Source organism: Carcharodon carcharias, chromosome 8, assembly GCF_017639515.1.
Source record: "Carcharodon carcharias isolate sCarCar2 chromosome 8, sCarCar2.pri, whole genome shotgun sequence".
Lineage (NCBI taxonomy): Eukaryota > Metazoa > Chordata > Chondrichthyes > Lamniformes > Lamnidae > Carcharodon > Carcharodon carcharias.
The window spans coordinates 158,858,406-158,883,714 of record NC_054474.1 but is presented as its reverse complement, the minus strand read 5'-3'; the positions used below and the strand labels follow the sequence as shown (position 1 = coordinate 158,883,714).

The following is a 25,309-nucleotide window of genomic DNA, read 5'->3' as shown; positions in this document are numbered from 1 at the left end:
CAAAAATGTAACAATACATTCCACCTGTTGAGAAATTCATATTTTAATAGCTACACCTTTTGTAGGCAAAATCTATTTTCATTTACTGGCTTCATCTACATATTTCCAAAACTAGCATCTCAATGGCTACAAAATTCACTTGATTTCGAATCCTCAAAAACACAACTATCTCTAGTGCCAAATGTTTAGTAGCAGTCCACATTACTCTAATTATAGTGTAGTGAACTGCAACTATCAAAACAGCCTTGTGCAAAAATTAAGCACATTTGAATGCACTGCCATGCACGCATATACTGCTCAAGAGTACTTAGCATAACAAAATATTATGTATGCAGTGCAAGAGATACTACCAACCCTGAGAGAAATGAAATTGTTGTGATCTTAGCACTGCTTAAGCATTACTTTTTTCCTTTCAAAATTACAAGTAATTTATTCAAAAGTACTAAAGTAAAGCTAAAATAAGAGATCCTGTACACTTGTAATTCTACATTATATTAATTTTTAGATATGTGCTGAAAATCAGTTTTAAGGTAGATGTTTAACTAAAACAATTGATGGTTGGTAAAAAATTTCAGTGGCTGAAAGGTTAATGCCCATTGAAGCTCTCAAGATACAGTACTTTAAAAAAAAGGATAGGAGTCACTCACATCACGTGGCAATCTGCAATGCAGTCCAATTACTGTAATGTGATTTGAGCACACAATAATATCCTTGTCTCAAGGCCATCTGTACTGAATGCTGTAACTGCTGTGTGTCTGGATCTTTGAAAAGATGGAATTTGGGGTCCATGTATGGCCATCAACATGCCTCCAGGATGGTGTGTTGCCTCCCACGTGCCAGGGTCCGGGATGTCACTGAATGGCTGCAGGGTATCCTGAAGCGGGAGGGTGATAAGGCAGAGGTCATGGTACCAATGACATAGGTAGAAAGAGGGATGAGGTGTTGCATCAAGAATTCAGGGAGTTAGGCAGTAGACTAAAAAGCAAGACCTCTCGGGTTGCAATCTCTGGATTATTCCCAGTGCCATGTGCTAGCAAGCACAAAAGTAGGTGAATAGCGCAGATGAAAATGTGGCTTAAGAGTTGGTGCAGGAAGGAGGGTTTTAGATTCCTGGATCACTGGGACTGTTTCTGGGGAAGGTGGGGCCTGTACAAGCGGGACAGTCTACATCTGAAAAAGAGCGGGACTAACATCCTTGCGGGTGTGTTTGCTAGTGCTGTTGGGAGGAGTTTAAACTCATTCGGCAGGGGTAGGGGACACAGAATGGTAGCAGAATAGGGACACATGTCATACAGGAAAACAATCAAGTCAGAAGGAGTGTAGCGGCATTAATTTTCAGGGGAGTAAGGCAAGGCTGGATGGCCTCTACTTTAATGCCAGGAGTATTAAAGGTAACAAGGATAAGTTAAGGGTGAGGATTGACACATGGAATTGCGATATAGTTGCCACCACAGAGACGTGGTTGAGGGAGGGGATGGATTGGCAGCTCAACATTCCGGGATATAGAATCTTCAGGCAAGACAGGGGAGGGGGTAAAAGAGGAGGAGGCATTGCATTATTAGTTAAGGAGTCAGTTACTGCAGTAAGGAGAAATGATATCTTAGAGGGGGCATCAAATGAAGCTTTGTGGGTAGAGCTTAGGAATGAAAAATGGGGCAGCCACATTGTTAGGTGTTTATTATAGACACCCAGATAGTCAGCGGGAAATTGAGGAGCAAATATGTGCACAATTTGTGGAGGTGTGTAAAAACAATAACAATAGGGTAATTATATTAAGTGATTTCAACTTTCCCAACATTAATTGGGATAGAAATAGTGTTAAGGGCTTGGATGGAGTAGATTTCTTGAAATATGTATAGCAGAACATTTTAGGTCAATATGTAGAGGGTACAACAAGGGACGGCTCATTGCTGGACCTAATTCTGGGGAATGAAGCCGGACAGGTGGCTGAGGTGGTGGTGGGGGAGCATTTTAGTGATAGCGACCACAACATGGTACAATTTAAATTTGTTATGGACAAAGAAAAAGACAAATTGCAAACATGTTTTGGACATGGGGAGATGGGATTTTAGTAAAATAATGCAGGATCTGGCCAAGGTAGACTGGGAACAGCTACTTGTGGGGAAATCTACAGAGGAGCAGTGGGGGGGCGTTCAAAAAGGAAATGGGGAGGGTACAGGCTCAAGATGTTCCCTCAAGGGTGATAGGAAGGAGTAACAAGCCCAGAGAACCATGGATGACCAGAGATATTCAGGATACAATGAGAAGGAAAAGAGAGGTTTTTAGCAGGTACAACGGGAGCAAATCAGCGGAGGCATTAGTGGAGTACAGACAGTGCAGGGTGGAGCTTAAGAAAGCAATTTGGAGAGCAAAGAGGGGATATGAGAAAGCTCTGGCTGGTAAGTAGGGAAAATCCCAAGATATTCTATAAGTATATCAATGGGAAGAGGATAACTAGGGAAAGAATAGGGCCCATTAGGGACCAATGGGGCAATCTATGGGTGGAGCCAGAGGACATCGGTAGAGTGTTGAACGAATACTTCACATCCGTCTTCACCCAAGAGAATGAGGATGAAGGTATCGACCTCGGGGAGAGAGACTGCGAGGTTCTTGAGCAAATTGATATAAAGAGTGACAAGGTATTGGAGGTGTTGGCAGGCTTAAAAGTGGACAAATCTCCAGGTGCGGATTATTTGTGTCCTAGGCTGCTGAGGGAGGCAAGGGAGGAGATCGCAGGGGCTTTGACCCAAATGTTTAATTCCTCTCTGGCCACGGGGGAGGTGCCAGAGGACTAATGTGGTTCCGCTATTTAAGAAAGGTTGTAGAGATAAGCCAGGGATCTACAGGCCAGTGAGTCTGACGTCAGTGGTAGGGAAACTATTGGAGGAAATTCTAAAGGAGAGAAACATCTCCACTTGGGGAGGCAATGTTTGATCAGGGATAGTCAGCATGGTTTTGTCAGAGGGAGGTCAATCCTAACAAATTTGATTGAATTTTTTGAGGAGGTGACCAGGTGTGTAGATGAGGTGTAGTTTATATGGATTTCAGCAAAGCCTTTGACAAGGTCCCACATGGGAGGCTTATAAAGAAGGCAAATGCACATGGGATACAGGGTAATTTGATAAGGTGGATTCAAAATTGGTTTAGTTGTAGGAGACAGAGGGTGATGACAGAAGGCTGCTTTAGTGACTGGAAGCCAGTGACCAGTGGCGTACCACAGGGATCTGTGCTGGGTCCCCGATTATTCACCATTTATATAAACGGCATAGATGACCATGTGGGGGGTAGGATTAGTAAGTTTGTGGATGACATAAAGATCGGTCGGGTGGTTAACAGTGAAGCTGAGTGGCTTGGGCTACAGGAAGATATAGACGGGATGGTCAAATGGGCAGACAAGTGGCAGCTGGAATTTAACCCTGAAAAGTGACAGGTGATACACTTTGGCAGGAGTAATTTGGCAAGGAAGTATCCAATGAACAGCATGACACTAGGAAGTTCTGAGCAATAAAGAGACCTTGGCATGTGTGTCCATAGATCTCTGAAGGCGGAGAGGCATGGACAGGACTGAGGGACGACCTGATCGAGGTGTACAAGATTATGAGGGGCATGGACAGGGTGGATAGGGAGCAGTTGTTCCCCTTAGTTGAAGGGTCAGTCACAAGGGGGCATAAGTTCAAGGTGGGGGCAGGAGGTATAGGGAGGGTGTGAGGAAAAACCTTTTTACCCAGAGGGTGGTGACGGTCTGGAATACGTTGCCTGGGAGGGTGGTGGAGGCAGATTGCCTCACATCCTTTAAAAAGTACCTGGGTGAGCACTTGGTACGTCATATCATTCAAGGCTATGGGCCAAGTGCTGGTAAATGGGATTAGGTAGGTAGGTTAGGTGTTTCTCATGTGTCGGTGCAGACCCGATGGGCCGAAAGGCCTCTTCTGCACTCTGTGATTCTGTGATATGTCCTTTAACATTGGTGGAGAACTTGTAATGGAGAAGCTGATATTTCAATTTTAAATGTATGTACAATCAGACATCCAGATATTCAGATGTTAATTGGTTAGCTGAACTCTTAATTCAACAACAGTTTCTTGACAAGTTGCTGCATTGACCCAGACTGAAAAATGTACTATGACTAGCTGTGACTTATAACAAATATGTCCCTTGAAACAAATAATTGTATCTATGTGCTTCAATAACAAATTAAGTCTGTACATGCCCATCATACTATGTGGTAAACAAAGAATGATCGGCTCCCCATGACAGGTACAATACATAAGCAGGAAGCCATGCCTGCTGCAATTTTAATTAGCCAAGAAGTTTATCTCAAAGGCATCAGCAGTATGACAGTATAATAAAATAATTCTAAATAGTGATTACATAACATCTTTCATGACTTCAGGATGTCTCAATTGCTTTATGGCCAATTACTTTGGAAGCGTAGTCACTTCTGTAATGTAGGGTAACATGGCAGCTAATATTCGCACAACAAGGTCCCACAAATAAATGATCAGATAATCTGTTTTGGTATGCTTGCTGAATTACATTTTGGCTACATTTTAAATGCATATTTTAAATATGACTTTAAATTAGTATATGGCATATAAAGTTTATGTGACTAAAGGTTTATGGAAAATATATTACTTGTGATATTTATGGATTGTATCAAAAATATACCTGGTCAGAGAATTCAAGCAAAAACCAGGTTGCTAATAGATTTCGGAAACAATTCAGGCATTTTAACAGGTGTCATCATGTAATATTAAAGAAACAAACGTGACTCGCAATCCTACATGATGTACATTACACAATCAAACCACAATTTGTCTATTAGAGTGCTATCATTTTAAACAGAGCTGTAACCATGGCTGGCACGACTGTAAATTATCTTTAGCTTAGTCACAACTTGGACTGCATAAATGACAGACTACAACACAGACCCTACATAAACCTTAAATGGTAAAATACTCGCAGTGGAAGGATAAAGGTTGCAAGAGTGCAGAGAGAAGCCATAAAAAGGGAAATAGAATTCAAGGTTTTATGTACAGGAGCACAGAATACAAAAGCAAGGAAATGATGAAGAATTTATACAATATATTGGTTAAGGCACCGAATATAGCATGCAGTTCTGGACACCCCATTATAGCAAGAATGTTTTATGTTTCGGAGTTTTTACTCTAGCTGGTTTTCAATATTTTTTTGGAGGCAAGGTGGAAAGCGCAGTGATCAGAGTTTAAGGAGATGGTTGGTAATGGAGACAAGAATCCAAGGCTCATCTTTGTTCTCCTGTATAATCCTGAAGTAGCTTTAATAGAGGAGAATAAGGTCCAATAGGACAATGTGATCCATCACCAACTTCCCTTCCCTCTCCAAATTCCTTGAATATGCTGCTGCCTCTTAAATCTGAGCCCATCTTTCCCAGAACTCCATGCTTGAATCCGCTGTAATGTTTCTGCCCTTACCACAACATCATATGGCTCTTATCAAAGTCACAAATTACATTCTATGGAGTGTTGTGTTTGGCTGCAGAAGAGTGCTTCAGCTGGAGTTTGCTGAGTGAAGGAGTTTAAGAGTTAAATTAAGGGTTACATTCTATCTAAAGTGTAGCATTTCTTTAATCTCACAACTAACTAAAAGCTGCTGTTAGGGTTGGAAGAAGGTGAATTTTAGCCCAGCCTTAAAAGAGGGCTCATACAGGCTCAGCTTGCAGCTGCAACTAGTTAATTGGATAACTGGCTTAATCATGTTTTCAGAGGCTAGGTTCAGAGAGTATAAAAGGAGGCTATCTTATACAAAAACAGAATTACCTGGAAAAACTCAGCAGGTCTGGCAGCATCGGCGGAGAAGAAAAGAGTTGACGTTTCGAGTCCTCATGACCCTTCGACAGAACTTGAGTTCGAGTCGCAGAGAGGAACAGAACTTCTTCAAGGAGGTAGGCATTTCTTGAAGAGCAGTGGCAGTCAATTAAACACAGAGATAAAAACAAAAAAACTGCGGATGCTGGAAATCCAAAACAAAAACAGAATTACCTGGAAAAACTCAGCAGGTCTGGCAGCATCGGCGGAGAAGAAAAGAGTTGACGTTTCGAGTCCTCATGACCCTTCGACAGAACTTGAGTTCGAGTCGCAGAGAGGAACAGAACTTCTTCAAGGAGGTAGGCATTTCTTGAAGAGCAGTGGCAGTCAATTAAACACAGAGATAAAAACAAAAAAACTGCGGATGCTGGAAATCCAAAACAAAAACAGAATTACCTGGAAAAACTCAGCAGGTCTGGCAGCATCGGCGGAGAAGAAAAGAGTTGACGTTTCGAGTCCTCATGACCCTTCGACAGAACTTGAGTTCGAGTCGCAGAGAGGAACAGAACTTCTATCTTATAATACTGACTGCAATTGCACTGGAGTGCTGTGTTTGGCTACAATAGAATACTTTAGTTGGAATTTGGTGACTGAGGGAGTTTGGGGAGGAGGTGCTCCTTTCCTCGGAAAGAGTGGTGGCCTTGGTAAGTAGGACCTGGTGAGTAAATTAAAAAAGTGTAATATTTTTAAACAAGTAGCTGTACTTGGATTTAACTGAAGTGCCAGGAATAAGATAAATTTAGGGCCAATATAATAAAGTAATAGAAATAATCCAAAGTAGATTAAAGTTAACATAAGGGAAGTAGAGTTAAGAAATGGGAGAGCAGCTCGGTTGAGTGGAATGTATGTCCTGTAATATGTGCAAAGTCATGGATGCTGCTGGTGTCCTAGATGACCACATATGCAGGAAGTGCTGCTAGCTGCAGAAACTTGAGATCTGGGTTTCAGGGCTGGGGAGGTGGCTGAGTCACTGTGGCACATTTGAGGCTGAGAGCTATGTGGATAGCATAGACACACCATAGCTTAAGGGCCTGGAGACAGAGGGAATGGTAGACCACCAGGCAGTTCAAGAGGGGTAGGCAAATAGTGAAGCAGTCCCCTGGGATCCTGCTCACAAATTGGTTTTCTGGCTTGGAAGCTGGTGAGGCTGCTGGTTCCTCAGAGGAATGCAGTCAGAGTCAGGTTTGTGGCACCATGAGCAGCTTGGAAGTACAGGAGGTGAGGAAGAAGAAAGGAAGAGCAATAGTGATAGGGGGCTCACTGGTTAGGAGAACAGACAGGTGTTTCTGTGGCTGTAGATGTGACTCCAGGATGGTATGTTGCCTGCCAGGTGCCAGGGTCAAGGATGTCAGAGCAGCTGCAGGACATTCTTCCAGGAGAGGGTGATGAGCCAGAGGTCATGGTCCACATTGGTACCAATGACTTAGGTAGGAAGGGGGATGTGGTCCTGCAATTGGAATTTAGAAAGCTAAGTAGAAAATTAGCAAGCAGAACCTCTGATGTAGTAATCTCTGGATTACTCCCAGTGCCATGTACAAGTGAGTACAGAAATAGGAAGATAAGGCAGATGAATAAATAGAAAGATTGTGCAGGAGGAAAGGCTTTAGATTCCTGGGACACTGGGACTGGCTCTGGGGGAGATGGCGGATGAGTACAAGCTGGATGAGTTGCATCTGAACAGAGCCATGACTGAGTTCCTTGCGGGGTGTTTTTCTAGTACTGTTGGGGAGGGTTTAAACTAGCTCAGCAGGGGTGTGGGAACCAGAGGAGAATATCAAAAAGTAATTCCAGGGTGCTTGGAAAGCTGGGTGAGGCAGAAAGCACTAAAATAGAGAATAGTAAGTTAATAGATGGAGTCGGAGCAAGTAATGAAGTCTAAATCAGGGTTACACTGCATTTATGTGAATGCACAGAGTATAGTAAATAAGATTGGGAAGTTACAGGCATGGATTGCCTTGTATGATTATGTTGTGGTGATAATGGAGACCTGGCTTAAGGGAGGGCAGATCTGTGTGTTAAATGTTCCTGGTTACAAGGTGTTCATTAAAGATAGGAAGGGAGAGAAAAGGAGAGGTAGTGTTTTTGGTTAAGGAGAGTATTGCAGTACTGGAGAAAGAGGATTCAAGGACAGAATCAATTTGGCTACAGCTAAGGAATAAGCAGGGTACAATTACATTGCTCGGTCTAATATATAGACCACCAGCTAGTGGAAAGGATATAGAGGAATAAATCTGCAAGGAAATTAGAGGTGTAAACATCAGAGTAGTTATAATGGGGGACTTTAATTAGTTATAATGGGGGACTTTAATTAGTTATAATGGGGGACTTTAATTAGTTATAATGGGGGACTTTAATTAGTTATAATGGGGGACTTTAATTATCTGTATATAGACTGGGATAGTGGTAGTAAGGGACAAGTGTTCCTAGATTGTGTTAAGGAGAGTTTCCTACAGTATGTGTCCAGTCCAACAAGAAAGGCACTACTAGACCTGGTTCTTGGGAACGAGGTGGGCCAAGTAGGTCAAGTGACAGTGGGGGAACATTCAGGGAGACTGTGATCATTGTATTGTAAAGTTTAGGATGACATTGGTCAATCTAGAGTAAGAATAATCAATTGGCAGAGAGCGGACTTCAATGGGGCAAGAATGGAGCTGGGCCAGTTAGACTGGAACCAAAGGTTGGCAGGAAAAATAGTAGCTGAACAATGGGCTACCTTCAAAGAGGAGATGGCTTGGGCACAGTCAAGGTATGTTTCCTCAAAAGGGAAGGGTAGGACAAACAAATCCAGAGCTCCCTGAATGACAAAGGAGATAGAAATTAAGTTAAAGAAGAAAATTTGTGCTAACGACAGGTGTCAGGTAGCAAATACAATTGAGAACCAAGCTGAATACAGAAGGTTTGCAAGAGATGTGTAAAAACAATTACAGGAAGCAAAGAGGGATTATGAAAAAAGACTGGCAGCTAACATAAAACAAAATCCCAATGTGTTCTATAAGCACACCAATAGTGAAAGGGTGGTAAAAAGGAGTAGGACTGAAAAGGGGATTCACAGAGGCAGGAGGCATGACATATTAAATGAATACTTTACAGCTGTCTTTATCTACGAGGCAGATGCCACCCAGGCCATGGTGACAGAGGAGGAGAAAAGGGCTCAAAATTAATAAGGTGGTGGTATTAGATAAGCTGTCAGTACTTAAAGTTGATAAGGCACCAGGAATGGATGAGGTGTATCCAAGAATATTGAAGGAAGTGAGTGGAAATTGCAGAGGTGCTGACAATAATCTTTCAATGTTTCCAGGATTTGGGGGAGGTGCTGGAGAATTGCAAACATTATGCCCTTGTTCAAAAAAGGTTGTAAAAGTCTGCCCTGTAATTACAGACCAGTCAGTTTAACTTAGGTGGTGGGGAAACTTCCAGAAACAATTATTTGGGATAGACTAGGTCAATCAGTTGGAAAAATGTGGATTGATTCAAAAAGCCAGCATGGATTTGTTAAAGGAAAATCATATCTAACTAACTTGCTGAAGTGTTTTGAAGAGGTAACAGAGATGGATGAGGGCAAGGTCATTGATGTGGTGTATATGGGCTTCCAAAAGGCGTTCGACAGTATCACACAACAGACTTGAGGAAAGTTATGGGTCATGGAATAAAAGGGGCAGTAGCAATGTGGATACAAAATTGGCAGAGGGATAGGAAACAGTAATGGTTAATGGGTATTTTTTGGGCTGGAAGGAAGTTTGTAGTGGAGTTCCCCAGTAGTCAGTATTGTGACCCTTGCTCTTCCTGAAATATTATATAAATGATCTAGATCTTTGTGTGCGGGGGGCAATTTCAAAGTTTGTGGATGACACAAAACTTGGGAGGGAGAGTTGTTAACTCTGAGGAAGACAGTGCAGAACTTCAAAAGGACATTAACATGTAGGTGGAGTGGGCAGATAGGTAGTAGATGAAGCTCAATGCAAAGAAGTGTGAGGTGATACACTTTGGTACAAAGAACATGGAGAGACAGTATAAAATAAAGGATTCTATTCTAAAAGGTTTGCAGGAGCAGAGACCTGGATACATATGTACACAAGTCATTAAAGGTGGCAGGACAGGTAGAGAGAGATGTTTCTAAAGCATACAGTATTCCAGGTTTCATTAATAGGAGTATAGAGTACAAGAGCAGGGAGGTTACGATTAACTTGGGCACAGTTTTAAAGTGTTTTGCAAAAAGAAGCAAATGTGAGGTGAGAGTTTTTCACACAGTGAGTAGTTAGGGTTTGGAATACACTGCCTGGGAATGTGGTGGAGGCAGGTTCAATTGAGGCATTCAAGAGGGCATTGGATTATTATCTAAATAGAAACACTGCAGGGTTACAGGGAAAAGGCAGGAGAGTGGCATTAAGTTAAAATGATCAGAGCTGGTGCACACATGCTGGGCATAATGGCCTCCTTCCACACCATAACAATTCTGTGACCATCAAAGGTACACAATCCCTCCTTGACCTGTCTGCAGCCTTTGACATGGCTAACACCACCATCCTCCTCCAATCCTCTCCATTGTCATCTAGCAGGGCATGATCATATTTACCTGGTTCCTTTCCTATCTATTTGTAGCCAGAGAATCAGTTGCAATGGCTTCTCTTCCCACTTCTGTCTCATTATCTCTGGTGTTCCTCAAGGATCTATCCTTAGTTCTTTTTATCTACATGTTGCCCAGTCAGCTCACAAGCTTGGATTGAGCCTGAGATCAGCTCCAGGTCACATGTCCATGCCATCACAAAGGCCACTTATTTCTGTATCTATGTAATCGCTAGACTTTACTTTGCCTCAGTCCAACTAATGCTGAAATCGTCATTCATGCTTTTGTTACTTTGAGATTTGACTGTTCCAACACATTCCTGGTTGGTCTCCCAAACTGTACCCTCCTGTAAACTTGGGGTCATCAAAAGCTCTGCTGCTCATGTTCTCACACCAAGTCCTGTTCTCCTATTACTTGCTTGCTGAAGTGCATTGGCTCTTGGTCAAGCAATACCTTGATTTTAAAATTCTCATCTTTGTTTTCAACCCCTTTCATGGCCTTGCTCCTCCCTATCACTAATCTCCACCAGCTTCACAAACCTCGGAGATACCTCCATTCATGTAATTCTGACTTCTTGAGCAACCAAATTTTCATTGCTTCATTGTTGGTTGCCATGCCTTCAGTTGCCTAGGCCCTAAGTTCTAGAATTGCCTTCCTAAACCCCTCTGACTTGCACCTCTTTTTCTGCCTTAAGGTATTGTTAAAACTGACCTTGACCAAGTTTTTAGTCATCTACCTTAATGCCTTCTCAAGTGATTGTGTCTAATTTTGCTTTATAAAGTTTTTGTGAAGTGCCTAGGGAATGTTTTAATATGTAATATATATTTAATATGTAAATTTAAGCTGTTGCTTGTCTAAAGCACTTTGAGATAGATCAACATGAAGCCTAACACAATGCAAGTATCAAATTTATTATACATCAGGAGCCAGCAAACAGGCAGAGAAAATGTGCAACCAAACAAAAAAAAAAATCAGCTAAATGAAGAAGCACATAAAGAAGTGAAGGATTGAAAAAGGTAGGACTAAAGATATGTGGGAGCTTGAGTAGGTTGTTTTGTAATTCAGCTAGCTTTAGCTGGAAAAGCATTCAGTTAATGAGTACAATTTTCCAGAACTTCCTATGAAACAATAAAAATACTCTGTACCAGGAGTCATTTAGAAATTGGAACATTACTGAAACTGCAGATCACTGCCATAAAAATTAAATGGATAAGTAAATATACACCAAAAGAAAAATTAAGACTGAACTGTTTTCAAGGATCAAATGTGAGACTTCACCCGTAGGTTTATGGCCCAGGTGAAAGCTGCATTTGTGGCTATGAACAATTAAAAACATATCTACACAGTGACATCATGAATTGCAATACACCCATGATTTGGGCATACTGTGAAGTGGTAAACTAATATATGCCTCATTACTTAAATTGGTTTATACATTTTATCATTATGTCCTTGTACATTTTCCACTGTTGTGATACACTCCAATATTATATTTAAAGTATTGCATCCTTCACAAAACCATATTTCTGTAGTGGAATGGAATCAAGCAGCAGAATGGATTGGAAAAGGTATCTAACACAACTTTCAGGATAAGACATGATTGAACTCAGTCTCAGCCTGTGAAGAAAATTAGACAGACCAAAGAATGATCAAAATTATGCAGAACAACAGGGAATTTGCTATACTTGGAAAGTAAAAATTCTGAATGGCTATGAAAATGGAGCAGGGTGTGGGACTAATTTGATTGCTCTTCCAAAATGCTGGCACAGGCACAACAGGAAAAATAACCACCTTCTGTGCAATATGATTAATTTAGAAAGATTTAGCATCTTTGAGCTCTTCAAGCTTCCCTACTAAACTCTAAATATTTCATTAATTTACAGCAATAACTAAGATGTACATGGTGCCGTGGACACTTGACTGCACTGTTTGTTAAAATTTGATTCTTCTAATAGTGCATTAAATCCACTAAAAATTTGCTAAGCCTTTAAATAATACTGCTGGGATGCCACATGGGCCCCAGTTATGCCTGTCTCTTTATGGGGTATGTGGAACATTCCTTGTTCCAATCCTACTCAGGCCACCTCCCACAACTTTCTTCAGTACATTGATGACTGCTTCAGTGCTGCTTCATGCTCATCTGGACCTTAAAATTTATTAATTTTGCTTCCATTTTCCACCCCTCCATCATTTTCACATGGTCCATAACTGACACTTCCCTTCCTTGACCCCCCTGTCTCAATTTCTGGTGATAGACTGTCCATCAATATTCATTACAAGCCTACCGACTCCCAGAGCTACCTCAACTACAGCTCCTCATACCCTGCTTCCTGTAATGACTCCATCCCATTCTCTCAGTTCCTTCACCTCTGTCGCATCTGTTCTGATGATGCCACTTTCCAAAACAGTTCTTCTGACATGTCTTCCTCCTTCCTTTAACCAAGGTTTTCAACCCACAGTGGTTGATAAGGCCCTCAGCTGTGTCTGGCCCATCTCCTGCACATCTGCCTTCACACTTTCCTCTCCTTCCCAGAACCATGATAGGGCCCCCTTGTCCTCGCTTATCCTCTGCATTCAAAGGATCATCCTCCACCATTTCCACCAACTCCAGCATGATGCCACCACTAAACACATCTTCCCTTCACCCTCCAGTCAGCATTCCATAGGGACCATTCCCTCAGGGACAACCTGGGCCACTCCTCCATCACCCCCAACACCAACTCCCTCCCATGGCACCTTCCCATATCACCATTAGCACATCCTTTAGCTAATATCACCACTGTCAACACCTTTGTCCTTTTGTCTATGACATCTTTGGCAATTGCTTCTTTGCCTCCACCTTTCAGTGGCCCTCTATCCAGCTCTACCTGTCCCACCCCCCTCAAACACCTTTATATTTCACCTCATTTCTATTTTTCTTTAGTTCTGAAGAGTCATATGGATGCAAAACGTTAATGGTCTTTCTCTCCCACAGATGCTGTCAGGCCTGCTGAGTTTTTCCAGTTACTTTTGTTATTGTTTCAGGTTTCCAGCATCCACAGTATTTTGCTTTTCTCTGCTGGAATGTAGTTGTGTATAACTGTTGATCAAATTATCAGGACTGATCTGTAGAATTTTACATGAGGTACCAAGCAACAGCATGGGGTACTTTCAGCAGATATGGCAGTAGCAAAGCAACACATGCTTTTAATTTTTCAGAAAACTAAATTATGAATTAACCTTTAATACTGTACATTTCAGCCTTCAACAATTTTTAAAAGTAGTTAACCATCAGAAAATATGCATACTTGTAAACTGTAACATTTAATACTCAAATTCAAACCTAGTTTTCACCCTGTAAAATCCTTAATATTTTATACTTTCAATGTCATCATTCCTAGTTTCATCCTCCTTCAGTTAGAAATCAAGGGTGTGGCTACTTCATCTAGTTAATGGTGCAATATGAAATATGCATACTTAATGGTCAAGGGTGATATTTCTTAAACTGTATCAAGCCATGTTCACTATCTATTAATGAACACTTTATTTCACTTCCCTTAATGCTCAGTTGGTAAAGCCCACTGCCCACTGTGGAACTGAATGCAGATGTTCAATCTTCAGCCTCTGCTGACTTAGACTTCTCTGACAAGCATGAGCTAAGTGCAAATAGTTGGTCTCAGCAATGTGGGCTGGTGAGGGGGCAAACCATATAGGGCAAAGACTCCTGAAAGCTACCAAATATTCCCTACATTTTTAGGTGAAGATAGGAGCTCATTCAACTATGATGTTCTACATGGCAGAATAGCCAGCTGACATTCACTTTTCTGAACTGCATGAAGAATGGGTAATTGGGAGAGACACCATAGGGGGACAAAAGCCCAGCTTGAGAAGAGGTTTTTTTTAAAGAGTCATTGTTTAATTCAGTAATTTCATCTACCTACACAACTGGCATAAACTCAAGCTACAAATAGTGTGCTTTTCTTCCCAGCTTTCATTATTCTGTTTTCCTGGTTCATAATGCCATGTTATGCAGAATCAACCCCCCTTTTTTATTTACTTTGTCTTATATTGTATTCTTTTTAAACTTTATGTCCTTTTCAAGATACAGCTTGGCCCTTCATTTTGATTTCTTAACAAAAATCAATGCTTACAAGAAACAAAGTTTTAAAAGTTTACCATAAAGCTGAATTGCATCAAACACCAGATTCTAAAGACAGCAATTCATATAAATCAATACATTACAGGTTTCCTTTATACTCAACTTGTTAATTATGAATTTGTTAATAAGGCAGTGAGCATGTGAAGAGCAAGCCCCTTTCCTTAAGCAGTATTGTAACAATCTCCATTTTTTGGTTTTTTAAAAAATAGAAACAGATTACCACAAATCAAAACTCTACCACCCATTTACTCATTGAGCTGCAGGCTATGAATGATGGACTGACTGCAAAAATATCAGATTATGGGTCATAACTTTGCAGCAAATTCAAAGTTAATATTTTGATCCATATCAAACTGTTTATTTTGGAGAAACATATTTTTATGCACACACTTTATTTTAACCAGGGGTGCCTAAACTTTGTGTGAAGGGTCAAATTTCAATTTCTTTCTCACTCAGGGGCCAGTGTGAAAATTTCAAAGATAAGGCAATAGAAATTTATCTTGTCATTCATAAAAATGCACATACTTTGCAGTTTTCATTAACAAACTTCAAATGAGAATACTAGTTTATTAGCTTACTTTCTCATGACTATATTGAACATTGATTTAATAAGATGTCCAGCATTGTAGTTACTACAATGGTGGTAGGTGATTCCTAAATGACTGGACAATTGCCTTCATGCATTTGAATCACACCTCATTTGCCTATGCATACACAACCCTGTATGGTGGCTTTCTGCTGACAGATCAGATCAACTCCTCCCCAAAGCACATACTAATGCAGATTCCCTCCCTAAACATGTCTGCCGCTTTTAAGAAAGCATATCTAGGTATTAATGAAGAAATAAATAAATGGTTACATGAGCCCAAACAGTGATAAATTACATGGTATGAACATGTGGAAACAGTTCTCTGCTAATAATGAAAGTGACTTCTCCTCCATCCTTCCACAGCAATAGTTACTACTTTTGCACCATCCATTCAGGTTTTCAAAAGTGTAAAAACAGACTACACTTATACCATATTGAAATCAGAGTCAGGAAATTTAGACAGAGTGCAACAAAAATGACAAGCATTTGGATATCACCCAAGTGCTTTATTTTAAACCAACATCAATAAAACTTTACCTACACTCTTATCATCCTGTCACATTTTGCACAATAGAGCATGCACTCATTTTATGAAAATGTATTTCTCCATGCCATGCATATATTCCCAAGGTAGTAAAGAAAAAAACTTCCTTGCAGTCTCAAAGTTGGAGGCATTGCAACATGCAGAAACAACTCCCACAGATTAGGAAAATTCCATTCAAGTGCTGACTGGATGACCTTACCTAGGCTGGAAGCAAGCATGCTATAATTAGTCTCATTACTCCTGACTAAAGTGAAAGAAATCATTCTGCTCTTGATTTCTGATCAGTGATCTTTGCTGTAAATTGTATGGTAGAGGATTGGATTCAATGGTTAAGTACTATGCCACCATTCACCACCTCTCCATAGAATCATAGAGGACACTATCAACTTCCTAACTGCTCCCACCCCCGTCAGACAGCTTTTTCCTAGCCTCTTAGGAACATAGAAATTAGGTTCAGGAGTAGGTCATTCAGCCCTTTGAGCCTGATCCACCATCCAATACAAACATGGCTGATCCTCTATCCCAATGCCATAATCCTGCGCATTCCCCATACCCTTTGATGTCTTCTCCCTCCTCCCCCACCCAGCAGGCAGCCTCACCCTCAGTCTCTTCTCCCCCTCCCCAACACTGCTCTGGTGCTCAGGCCTCAAGCTGAGCACTACCACACAAAGAACAAAAAAGTACAGCACAGGAACAGGCCCTTTGGCCCTCCAAGCCTGCGCCAATCATATTGCCCAGCAACTAAAACATTTTGCACTTCTGGCATCCATATCCCTCTCTTCACATCCTATTCATGTGTTTGTCAAGCTGCCTCTTAAACACCACTATCGTATCTGCTTCCACCACCATCTCTGGCAGCGAATTCCAGACACTCACTACCCTCTGTGTATTTAAAAAAAAAACTTGCCCTGCACATCTCCTCTATAATTTTCTCCTCTCACCTTAAATCTGTCCCCTAGTAATTGACTCTTTCACCCTGGGAAAAAGCTTCTATCTACTCTGTCCATGCCACTCAATTTTGTAAACTTCTATCAAGTCACCTCTCAATCTCCGTCACTCTAGTGAGAACAATCCGAGTTTCTCCAACCTCTCATCATAGCTAATAACCTCCAGACCAGGCAGCATCCTGGTAAACCTCCTCTGCACCCTCTCCAATGCCTCCATATCCTTCTGGTAATGTGGTGACCAGAATTGCACGCAATATTCCAAGTGTGGCCTGACCAAGGTTCTATACAGCTGCAGCCTAACTACCCAGCTTTTATATTCAATACCCCTGCCAATGAAGGCAAACATGCCATAAGCCTTCCTGACTACCTTATCCACCTGTGTTGCCACTTTCAGTGACCTGTGGACCTGTACACCCAGATCCCTCTGCCTGTTGATGCAGTTAAGGGTTCTGCCAGCCCCCACTGCTCTTCTGAGGAAGACCATGCCACATACGACTGGCCCTTTGAGGGGAGAAGAAAAAAATCCTCATCCCTGTCTTAAACAGTATATCTCTTATTCTTAAACTGTCCCTGGTATCTTCCCATTAATTACCCCATCAAATCCCCTCAGGATCTTACATGCTTCAGTCTTCTAAACTCCAATGGGTATAGCCCCAACCTGTTCAACCTTTCTTCATAACAAAAGCCCCTCATCCCAGGAATGATTTGAGTGAACCTTCTCTAAACTGCTAATGCAATTTCTCCTTTTTTCCAAATAAGGAGACCAAAACTATACACAGCATTCCAGATGTGGTCTCACCAAGGCCCTGCATAGCTGCTGTATTCCATTCCCCTTGCAATAAATGCCAACATCCCATTTGGCTTCCCTTGCTGTACCTGCATGCTAACTTTTTGTAATTCATGTGCCAGGACACCCAGGTCCCTCTGTACCACCGAGTTCTGAAATCTCTCTATTTAAATGGTAATAGTGCCTTTCTATTCTTCTCACTTTCCTAGTGCTCACTAGTCCTCCAGTCGTAGACAGGCTCACTAGGGGAGAAACATCTTCCTAGTGCTCACTAGTCCTCCAGTCGTAGACAGGCTCACTAGGGGAGAAAAATCTTCCTAGTGCCCACTGGTCCTCCAGTCATAGACAGGCTCACTAGGGGAGAAACGTCTTCCTAGTGCTCACTGGTACTCCAGTCATAGACAGGCTTACTAGGGGAGAAACATCTTCCTAGTGCTCACTAGTCCTCCAGTCGTAGACAGGCTCACTAGGGGAGAAAAATCTTCCTAGTGCCCACTGGTCCTCCAGTCATAGACAGGCTCACTAGGGGAGAAACGTCTTCCTAGTGCTCACTGGTACTCCAGTCGTAGACAGGCTTACTAGGGGAGAAACAATCAGCAATTGCAGGAGAGAAACAGCCTTGATTGGAGGAGCAGTTCCTTACAGAATCTTATTTCTGCTTGCGTGTATTTTGAGCACTAGTTCGCGGACCGGTTAGAAACCCTGGCGGGCTAGACTCTGGCCCACTGACTGTATGTTGCACAACCATGATTAAAACAAATTTAATTGTAGAGGACTGAAACATGAATTGTTTTCAGAATCACAGAAAATTGAGTTATTAGATTAAAACTACATTTTAAAAACCCTAAGGCTGAAAGTGCAATCCCATGTGCTGAGTTAGTTATCATACTGTTTGGGATGCTACAATTGGTTATCGAGAAGCAAATCTGACTGGGAGTCTTAGTTCTGCTGCAATGCACATGAGTGAATGACAACAGTTTCTGATTTTGAATCCTTCAGACAAGGCTCCATAGTTATGACCTACATTGTTATATGACTCCTTTTTTACAAGAGTGTAAACAAGATACATAAGTTTTGTTTTGAGTTGTTATCAGAGAACAACTTCAAGTTTGTTACATTGCAGAATTAACCAAGTTCTCTCTAAAACATCTGTCCACTTGTGTTCTGTATGGAACAAATAACACTGTACAGCATAGGAGTGTTGTAAATTCATTTTAAAATAGTTAGTGTTACAATCTAGTCAGTGTAACTTTTGCTGTGTTTTGGTAATTTGTTCATTTACCCCTATAAATAGCTTTTGAAGCTTCTATACTGAGTTCCCTGATCTCAACTGAAACCACTACACCCCCTCTCCAAAACAGGTAGATGACAATCACGAGGTTTTTGGGACAAAATCTACAACCAACTACTCAGTGATATAGCAAATATGCCAATGTACTTTGCTGCTGGCCACCTTGCCCTTTCTTTTGAATACATTACCATAATTTTTTTCATAAAAGCAGAACACATTGGAAATGCATAGCTTGTTAATCAACATTAAAATATTGACTCCAATGTTGGTTTCAAGTGTAATGAAACATCTTTCAGCTGATCAGCCTTTTCACTTTTACTGCTTTTTTTTTTTACACATGCTGTCATTTACAATGATGCCTTACTCAGTGTGGTAATTACATGAAATAAACATACTTCGCAACAATTGAAATTAGCATTACTATTCCTAGAGTCAAGGCTGGCTCATGGCAAATTTGTTCTTTTTTCATTCTTTCATGGATAGTGGGTGTCACTGGCAAGACCAGTATTTGTTGCCCATCCCTAATTGCCCTTGGCTTACTAGGCCATTCCAGAGGGCAGTTAAGAGTCAACTGCATACTGTGGGTCTGGAAACACATGTAGGTCAGACCAGGTAAGGATGGCAGATTTCCTTTCCCAAAGTACATTTGTGAACCAGTTGGAATTTTATAATAGTTTCATGGTCACCATTATAAAGATGAGTTTACAATTCCAGATTTATTAACTGAATTTAAATTTCACCAGCTTCCATGGTGAACTTTGAACCTGTGCCCCCCAGAGTTTTAGCTGGGGCCTCTGGATTATTAGCCCAGTGACATTACCACTATACCATTATTTCCCCCTCTGCTTTTCTGAGGATAATGATAGCTCCATTAGTGCACACCTAGTCTGAGTGTTCAGGCTTCATATGGAACCTTAGATTCCATTTGGGGTGCCAAGACAGCAGGTAAGGCACATATACAGGCACCCCAGGACTATTAGTACACATCCCACTATGCTAACTAGATTGAAATAAAATATCAATCTTCAATAGTTTACAGCAACATGAAGTACATAATTAATCCTCAATTTATTTGTTAATCCAACTAGGGCTATTAAATCAATGCAGTCACTGTTATTTGTATTGCTTTTTTGACAACTTGTTTACATTACCCTATAAAGGGATCTAGATTTGCAGAATTGAAAACTAAATCATTCGTTTAATTCTCTAAATAAATTACTTATTTAGCTGAACTTTGTCTGTGTGGTTATTGGAATGTTGGGAAAATATTCTACATGTCTTCTAGCCAACTAAGAATTTCTGATTCCATAATTCACTCTTAATCTTTACATAAAACCAGCATTCAATTCCTTCAGAAATCATTACTTCACTCCTGAGCTAAAAATGCTCATGAATTGTATTTTGTGTCAATGGCTTAAGGATGTCTCTGGCCTTCATATCATAAATATCTGGAGTTTTACTCAATACAGATTTTTACATTTTCCCACTTTTTGAAAGATGTTGCCAGAAGCTGGAGTAAAAGTCCATGAACTCAAATAGTCATGTTTTCAACTATGAGCTGAGAAAAATGTCTGAAAGCTATTTGACTAGCCAATTCTAATTGAGAATGTGCACTTGCACAAATTCTCTCCCATGCTGAATAGCAATGAGAAACAAAGAGCCATGACTAATTTCCCCTCCCTAGCTGAGTGGCACTGAGGCCAACTGCAGTACCCTATTGTTGCCCAAGCTGCAATTCATTAATTCAGTATGAATCAGTATCAGATATGGGAGCTTTTGGACTGTATGACATTGCACTACACTGAGAAATGTTTTTTTTTCCCCCTTGGCCATTGGAGGAGCTGAGTACATCCTTCTGGCTGGAGAGAATGCTTCAGTCTTAGAGGGTAAGTAATTATGATTAAAAAGATTTGTATCTGGTTTATACTGTCAGTTTCTTAACCAACAAAAGTACAGCATTTACACCAAAATAAATGCAAGTTAAGAGAACACATTCTTAGATGCATCAAAGGAGTTTAATCAGGCAAAAATGATACTATTAGTTGGGATGAGTCAAAGTTTTGACAAATAAGTGGCTTTTAAGGAAGACAGGGAAATGGAGGGAAAATTTGAAAGTGTGGGGCCTAGGTTACTGTCAATGGTTAGACAAAATGAAGCGGGTGCATAAAAAGTTGGAGGAATGGGCAGTTTGATAGGGCTGTATAACTGGAGGCCATCAAAGTTACATACAGGTAAAGCCATGTAATGATTTAAACATGTGAAAGAGAATTTTAAATTGGAGACAGTGGAAGATCAAGAACCAACGTAGGCTTGCAAGGACAGGAATGATGGGTGAAATAGGATTTGGCCCAAATGAAATGACCACTTTCCAATAGACCAATAGAATAAAAACAACTCTACAGGCATTGCAGTCCAAACTAGCCAAATCCAAACAGGTCTGTTGCCTAACAACTCTAGTGCCATGCTGATATGCCTCCCATATTACCTCATTTGTTCCACTTTTGAGTGAGGGAAATTGAAAAGAGTAAAGGAGGTCTGAAGTTGATGCTAATTTTTGTAACCATGTGCCTCATTTTGTTCATATAATTTAGGAACATAACTTTTAGTTTGGGGATTGAAATCTTTAAATGCAAAATAAAGGAAAACACCTGGTGAGATGCTGGTAAACAAATCTGAAATAATTGTAATTCAAAGGGCGGCCTATGTTTATTTAGCAAGATCAGAGTTAGAAGTGAGCTTCTTGAAGACACAGATGTCTAAAGCTGCTTTCATAAGGGGTTCAAATTATTCCTATGGTTTCGCAGAACAACGGGAAGGTCTGGGAATAGGAGGTAATGAGTTTGAATCTCTATCTGGAACATCCCAGGTGTGCCACATTGCCATAGGGATAGATTGGAGGGAGGGGTTTCTTTGGTTTTGGGTTTATCTGTGAGATTTCTCAAAGAAGCAGGCAACTGGAGCCTGAAGTAGCTTTGAGACAAAGAGAAACACAATCCGCCAGGGGCTGTAGAGCAATGAACATTATACAGTTTTGCAAGTGCACATACCCTAGAAGCTGCATATTCAAACAAATGCAAATCTTAATATCAGACATCTGTGAACTGAGAAACATCACTAAACTTACACACTTACTTCTTGCAATCCCTTCATTGATTTTCAGAACAGCAGCACTGAGGTTATGTAATGCAAAGATAATTCTCTTTGTTGCATGGAAAATGAAACATTGCACATGATTGTAGCTAAATCATTGCACATTATCAAATGTTTACAGTACCCTTCTCCCTGCAAATCTTTCCTCTGCTGATAGTGATCCAAGTCTCTTTTGAAAGCCACAACTGAATCAGCCTCCATCACACTCTCAAGACTGTGCTCCAGGTCCTAAACATTCATTGATTTCATGTTGAATTTTATATTATGTTGAACTTGTGTAAATCACCAGTTTGACCTCAGCTAGAATACTATGTCCCATTCTAAGCACCATACTTTAGGAAGGATGTGAAGGCATTAGAGAGGGTGCAATCAAGATTCACAAGAATGATTCCAGGGATGAGGAACTTCAGTTATGAAGATAGATTGGAGAAGTTAGGACTGTTTTCTTTAGAGAAAAGAAGGCTGAGACGAGACTTGAAAGAAGTATTCAAAATCACGAGGGGTCCGGACAGAGTAGATATGGAGAAACTGTTTCCACTCATGAAATCATCAAGAGCAAGAGGGCACAGATTTAAAGTAATTAGTAAAAGAAGCAAAAGGACATGAGGAAAAACTTTTTCATGCAGCGACTGGTTAGGTTCTGGAATGCACTGCCCAAAAGTGTGCTGGAGGCAGATTCAATTGAAGCATTCAAAAGGGAGTTAGACTTTTATCTGAAAAGGAAGAATGTGCAGGACTACAGAGAGAAAGCAGGGGAATGGCATTAGGTGAGTTGCTCGTTTGGAGAGTCGGTGCAGACACAATGGGCCAAATGCGTCACAACAATTCCTTGATTCTGCATAAAAAGGTTTTTCCTTGTGTCACCATTGCTTCTTTTGCCTGTCACCTTAAATCAGTTCTCGATCTTTCCACTAAGGGAAAGGGTTTTCTTTCTATCTACTCTGTCTGGACCCCCCATGATTTTGAATACTTCTATCAAATCTCCTCACAGCCTTCTCTTCTTCAAGGAGAACAGTCCCAGCTTCTCCAAACTTTCTACATAGCTGAAGTTCCTCATCCTTGGAACCATTCTCGTCAATCTTTTCTGCACCCTCTAAAATGTCTTCACATCCCAAATGTGCTGTCTAGAACTGGACAGAATACTCCAGTTGAGGTCAAACTAGTTTTTTTACACAGGTTTATCACAACTTCCTTGCTTTTGTATTTCACACCCCAATTTATAAAGCCCAGGATCCCATATGTTGCTTTAACTGCTGTCTCAACCTGCTCTGCCACCTTCAATGATTTGTGCAAACATATCCGTATGTCCCTCTGCTCCTGCATCCTGTCAGAATTGTATCTTTTATTTTATATTGCCTCTCCCCTTCTCCCTGCCAAAATGGATCACTTCACACTTCTGTGCCTTAAACTTCACCTGCCACTTGTCTGCCCATTCCATCAAACTGTCCATGTCCTTTTAGAGTTTAACACTAGCCTCCTCACAGTTCACAATATTTCCAAGAAAGAAAATATCTTTATTTTTAATTTCTTCTCAATCCAGTTCCAAATGGGCAAGGATATGGACCTATTCCAGGAACACCAAACGAATATGCAATACTAAATACTCTCAAAGCAAATACAATTGCAGCATGGGAAATGGAAAAAGACACGGTAGCATAGGGATGGTTACTCATTTCAACCTGGGGTTGGCACACATTCCTTTGGTACAGTAGAGGAAATGCTACTTTGCATGTAACTACTTTATCTTGAAGTGCTTGGCACTGACATGGTGTTTCACTCTTGCAACAAAATCCAAACCTGTCCTCACTTATAATATGCATAAATGCAATTTCAACAGAGTTCACTTATTTCCTAGCTGGACCACAAACATTCATTCCCCTCTTACTCTGCCTCCCCAGCCCTAGGCAAGGGACATTGAAACCAATTGTAGTAACTGAGAGGCTGCGATTTTCTGACTTCAAATGTATAAACACTTGTCTCCTTGGTATGCAAGATTCAATGTTACACCACATGGTTTACTCGTTGAGTCATAAGAACTTGACTGTAAGCGGTGTATCCCAAACTCTTATCGTAGTGAATTTTTATTGTTACATAATTAACCCGTGTGAACTTTCAACATCTCTGGATGGTTATCTTAGAAAAAGCTTATCCCATTAATCCTCAGGTAAAATACAAAGATACTAGAATATCACTAAGAGCATCAATGAGCAAAAAATTCATCAACACCATTAAAATAAATCTTGAATTTTGAATTGACGCAGGTGAAAATGGCAAATTTTATTCTTTCGTAAATAATAAAAAACTTAATTCCTGCTGACTTTTTTTCTGTCCACTTTAGGAGATGTCAGAAATGATCCTTAAAATTTACAAAGAGTTTAATTAAGAGTTCAATCCTTCTAAAGCAATTTATATTAATAACAGCAATAAGCAATACACAGAAGTTACCGATTTCCGCTCTTGCTTGAGCTCCTGGATATAGCGTGACAGCTCGGCAAATATTAGCCCACTCATGTTCTCAGCGATCACCTCATGCTGGCCTGCATAGTCGTTCATTTCATTCAGAACAGCTAAAAATGCTTGACATGATGTGTATCTATAAAATAATGTATTCAGTTATAGTCTACTTGTTCTTTAAAAACTCAATTCCAAAAATTTTAAATTGAGGATCACAGGGTTAGTAAGCCTAGAAGTAAACTACTTTGAAAATTTATCCTGAACTTCCAAAAATTGGATGTGTTGACTTCCCAAATTTCCTAAAATACGAATTGTAATTATGTCATAATATCTTATTCTGAGAATGTTTTAACAATTGATATGTACAGGCAAACAGAAACTGATCTACAAGAGAGAATGCATTCAAAGCAGATCAATTTAGTGTTGAGGATTTTGTATATCATCCAAATAACTCGGGCAATATTGGCACCAAGTAATATCACCAAGTAAAAACAAATGCATATATTGGTTTAAAACATTCCTGTGATCATTGGTTTTTGATTTGTAGGATAAACAAGATGGTAAGTGGTCAGTTTAGGTCATTTTCTCTGCTTACATTAGCAATCCATTAGCAGTTTCTCAGGGGAAAGGTAGGATTTAGAAACCAAAGCCATGGTCTTACGTTGACGGAAGAAGCAGTGTTTTTTTTCATTCCCTCTCATGGTTTTCTTTGTTCTGTTCTTCTAGTCATTTTGATCAATTTAATATCTTACAGATTAAAAGTCCCAGACTTTCACACTACCACTGTATAACAAGATGATAAGTAGTACATTAGATTAACCAGGTTTGAATTACCCTATGATTTATTGTCTGTCTCCTCCACTCATCAGAAGGTGTTAACACTACCACAGTTGGCAACTTCTGTAATTTACCAGTGTGCTACTTCACAAGACAAAACTAGGTTACAGTAATTAACTTTTCCACCTTGCCCATGTCCTAAGCTTTCATTTGTGTTTAAAG

At 40.5% G+C, this 25,309-nt stretch overlaps 1 protein-coding gene across 5 annotated transcripts in view; it reads right to left on the bottom strand.

Annotated features, from left to right (window-relative positions):
• Positions 1-25,309, bottom strand: part of LOC121281570 (formin-binding protein 1) — a 274,207-nt gene that overhangs the window by 144,877 nt on the left and 104,021 nt on the right. For all 5 annotated transcript variants that reach the window (XM_041194555.1, XM_041194557.1, XM_041194556.1 and 2 more), the window contains exon 4: positions 24,302-24,449. In XM_041194555.1, the coding sequence (XP_041050489.1) occupies positions 24,302-24,449 (148 nt within the window). The remainder of the gene's footprint in view (positions 1-24,301; positions 24,450-25,309) is intronic.